The following is a 2,689-nucleotide window of genomic DNA, read 5'->3' as shown; positions in this document are numbered from 1 at the left end:
TCTCTCTCTCTATATATATATAGATCTATCAGATAGTCTTGTAAGAGTAACACCCCCCTGCCCGAAGTATCACTTTCTGTCTTTTCCCTTCTGGTGTGAGGCCCTGCAGAAGTAAGAGTTTCCCATCAGAGGAGATTGTGTCCAAAGTCAGAGGTTTCTGTGCTAGTCAAGAGTGTCTGGTCCTCAGAGTATCGAGCAGGAGCTTGCTCTAGCAATGGACCCCTTGTACATGTACAACCTGGTCTAAAGCTTCTCTGTCATAACCCGTGAAATGTAGAATAAAATAAAAACGCATACTCTTATCATTCTTGTAGAATATTGTTTTTTTTTATTTTTGTCATTGGAACCCCGGTGGTCGCAATGCCGCCTTCGGGCTATTGGCGGATCAGAGTGGACGGCACGGAATTCGATGTCCGCATGGCCGTCCTCTGCGGCTGCAGCCGATACTTCCGCGCTGTCTTCACCCACGGCTGGACGTCGCAGGACGACGTCTACGAGATGGACGGCCCCGTGTCGGCGAACGCGATGCGTCTCCTCCTAGACTCCGCCGACGCAGGCTCCGTCCCGGTGACCGAGAACAATGCGGCGGAGCTGTTGATAGCGGCGGACTACCTCGGCTTCGCCGGGGTCAAACGCTCCTGCTGCGAGTTCCTGGAGGCGCGGCTCCACCCGGTGAACTGCATCGGCATCTTTACCTTGGCAGACCTATACCACTGTCCGGACCTGAGGAACAAGGCCTTTCTCTTCATCCTGCTGCGCTTTGAGCAGATCGCCGCAGACTCCGAAGAGTTCCTGGGACTCTCTCTCGAGCGGTTGACGGACATCCTCGGACGGGACGATCTGAACGTGAGGCGGGAGAGCGCCGCGTTCGAGGCCGCGCTCCGCTGGGTCGCCCACGCACCCCAGGAGCGCGAAGGTCACATATCCGCGCTGCTGCCCAAGATCCGCCTGGCCCAAATGGCCACGGACTACTTCGTCGACCGGGTGAAGAACAACGGTTTGGTGAAGGACGACGCCGAGTGTGAGGCGATCGTCGCCGAGGCCGAGAGGGTCATGCGTGATGTAAATGCTCCGACTCGGCCGCGCCTGCCGCACTCCGTCCTCTTGGCCGTCGGGCATTCCGGGCGTTGCGGAAATGGAACTAATGCGATTCGGGTCTATGATCCACGTGACGAGTGCTGGGTCGATCTACCAAGCTCTGAATTTGAGCGTCCCCGGCATCACAGCGAAGCCGCTTTCCTAAATGGCTTCGTCTACTGTGTTGGTGGCTTTGACGATGAGGACTTCGACAGCCTCACCACAGTGCTGAAGTTTGACCTCCGTACCCGTACTTGGCACGATGTGGCAGCCATGCATCATCCTCGCTTTAGTCACAGCGTGGCAGTACTGAATGGCAGTATCTATGCCATGGGAGGCCGCTGGTTCACAAGACGCTTCACGCACGACAGTGTCGAACGCTATGATCCTCAGACCGACACGTGGACTCTGCTCCAACCTATGAACGGGAAGAGGGCACGCACCAGCGCCACTGTACTGAACAACAAAGTGTACATCTGCGGTGGTGTAAGTGATGATGAGTTCCTGGACACGGCCGAGTGCTACGACCCAGACACCGACCGGTGGACGAAGATCGCCCGCATGAGCGTCAAGCGTGCCGACTTGGGCGTCATCGCATACAGACAGCGCGTCTACGCAGTGGGCGGCGAAAATTTGGGCGGACCTCTGCGCAGTGCCGAGGCCTACGACCCGCTAACCGACACGTGGAGCGCCGTGCCCGACATGCGGGAACCACGCAGCAGCTTCGGCATCGAGGTGGTGGACGACCAGTTGTTCATATGCGGAGGATACTTCGACCGCTGCAAGATTGAGCGCTACGACTGGAGCACCAACGAGTGGCACGAAGCCTGCGGGACAAAGTTTCGATGCTTTCAGATCAGCTGCTGTGTGGCACACGGACTGTCCGACATGGCAGAGTACGCCGCTCCTCGCTACACCACAGCGCGTCTACGCAGTGGCCGGCAGTTCTATCGGAACTAGAGGAACCTAGAACTAGACGAAGGTTGTTCATGTACAACCTGGTCTAAAGCTTCTCTGTCATAACCTGTGAAATGTTGTGAAGAATAAAATAAGAAATGCATACTCTGATGATTCTTGTAGAACATTGTTTTTATTTTTGTCATTGGTCAGTTGCACACTCTGGTCCTAGTCCCACAATCACCACAGCCCTCCCGACCGCCACAACGGTCCCAGGTCCCCAGTCCCCTCCGGCCCAGCCTCAGACAGCATTCAATCCGTAAGGAATAATTACGTCCTTATAGTACAATGTATCTCTCTCTGGCGCCCCCCGTTGATCGGAAGGCCACCTTTCCGGAATTCCCCTTTCTTGGAGTGCTATATATAGCCGATATAACAATCTGTGACCCCCCCCCCCCCCGCCCTCGCTGGCCGAAATCTCTCTCTCTCTCTATATATATATATAGATCTATCTACATGTACACCATTAGATCCTTATAGTACTATCTATCTATCCATCCATCCGTCTCTCTCTGGCGCCCCCCGGTAGCGATATTATATATAATATATAACTATTATATATATCATATAACAATCTACACCATTAGATCCTCATAGTGCTATCTATCCGTCGCCCTCTGGCGCCCCCCGGTGGCCGAAATGCGTATTTACATTC

General features: G+C 54.6%; 1 protein-coding gene across 1 annotated transcript; it reads left to right on the top strand.

Annotated features, from left to right (window-relative positions):
• Positions 1–360: 360 nt before the first annotated feature.
• On the top strand, positions 361–2,037 carry LOC310771027 (kelch-like protein 10; the record flags this gene model as incomplete). Its single annotated transcript, XM_083663708.1, has 3 exons — positions 361–1,327; positions 1,415–1,682; positions 1,797–2,037. 3 exons carry the CDS (start codon positions 361–363, stop codon positions 2,035–2,037), a joined length of 1,476 nt encoding a protein of 491 aa, XP_083519834.1.
• Positions 2,038–2,689: the final 652 nt, after the last annotated feature.

This window comes from Poromitra crassiceps (genome assembly GCF_964638095.1).
Source record: "Poromitra crassiceps genome assembly, contig: HAP1_SCAFFOLD_311, whole genome shotgun sequence".
Lineage (NCBI taxonomy): Eukaryota > Metazoa > Chordata > Actinopteri > Beryciformes > Melamphaidae > Poromitra > Poromitra crassiceps.
This window is presented reverse-complemented; position numbering and strand designations above follow the sequence as displayed.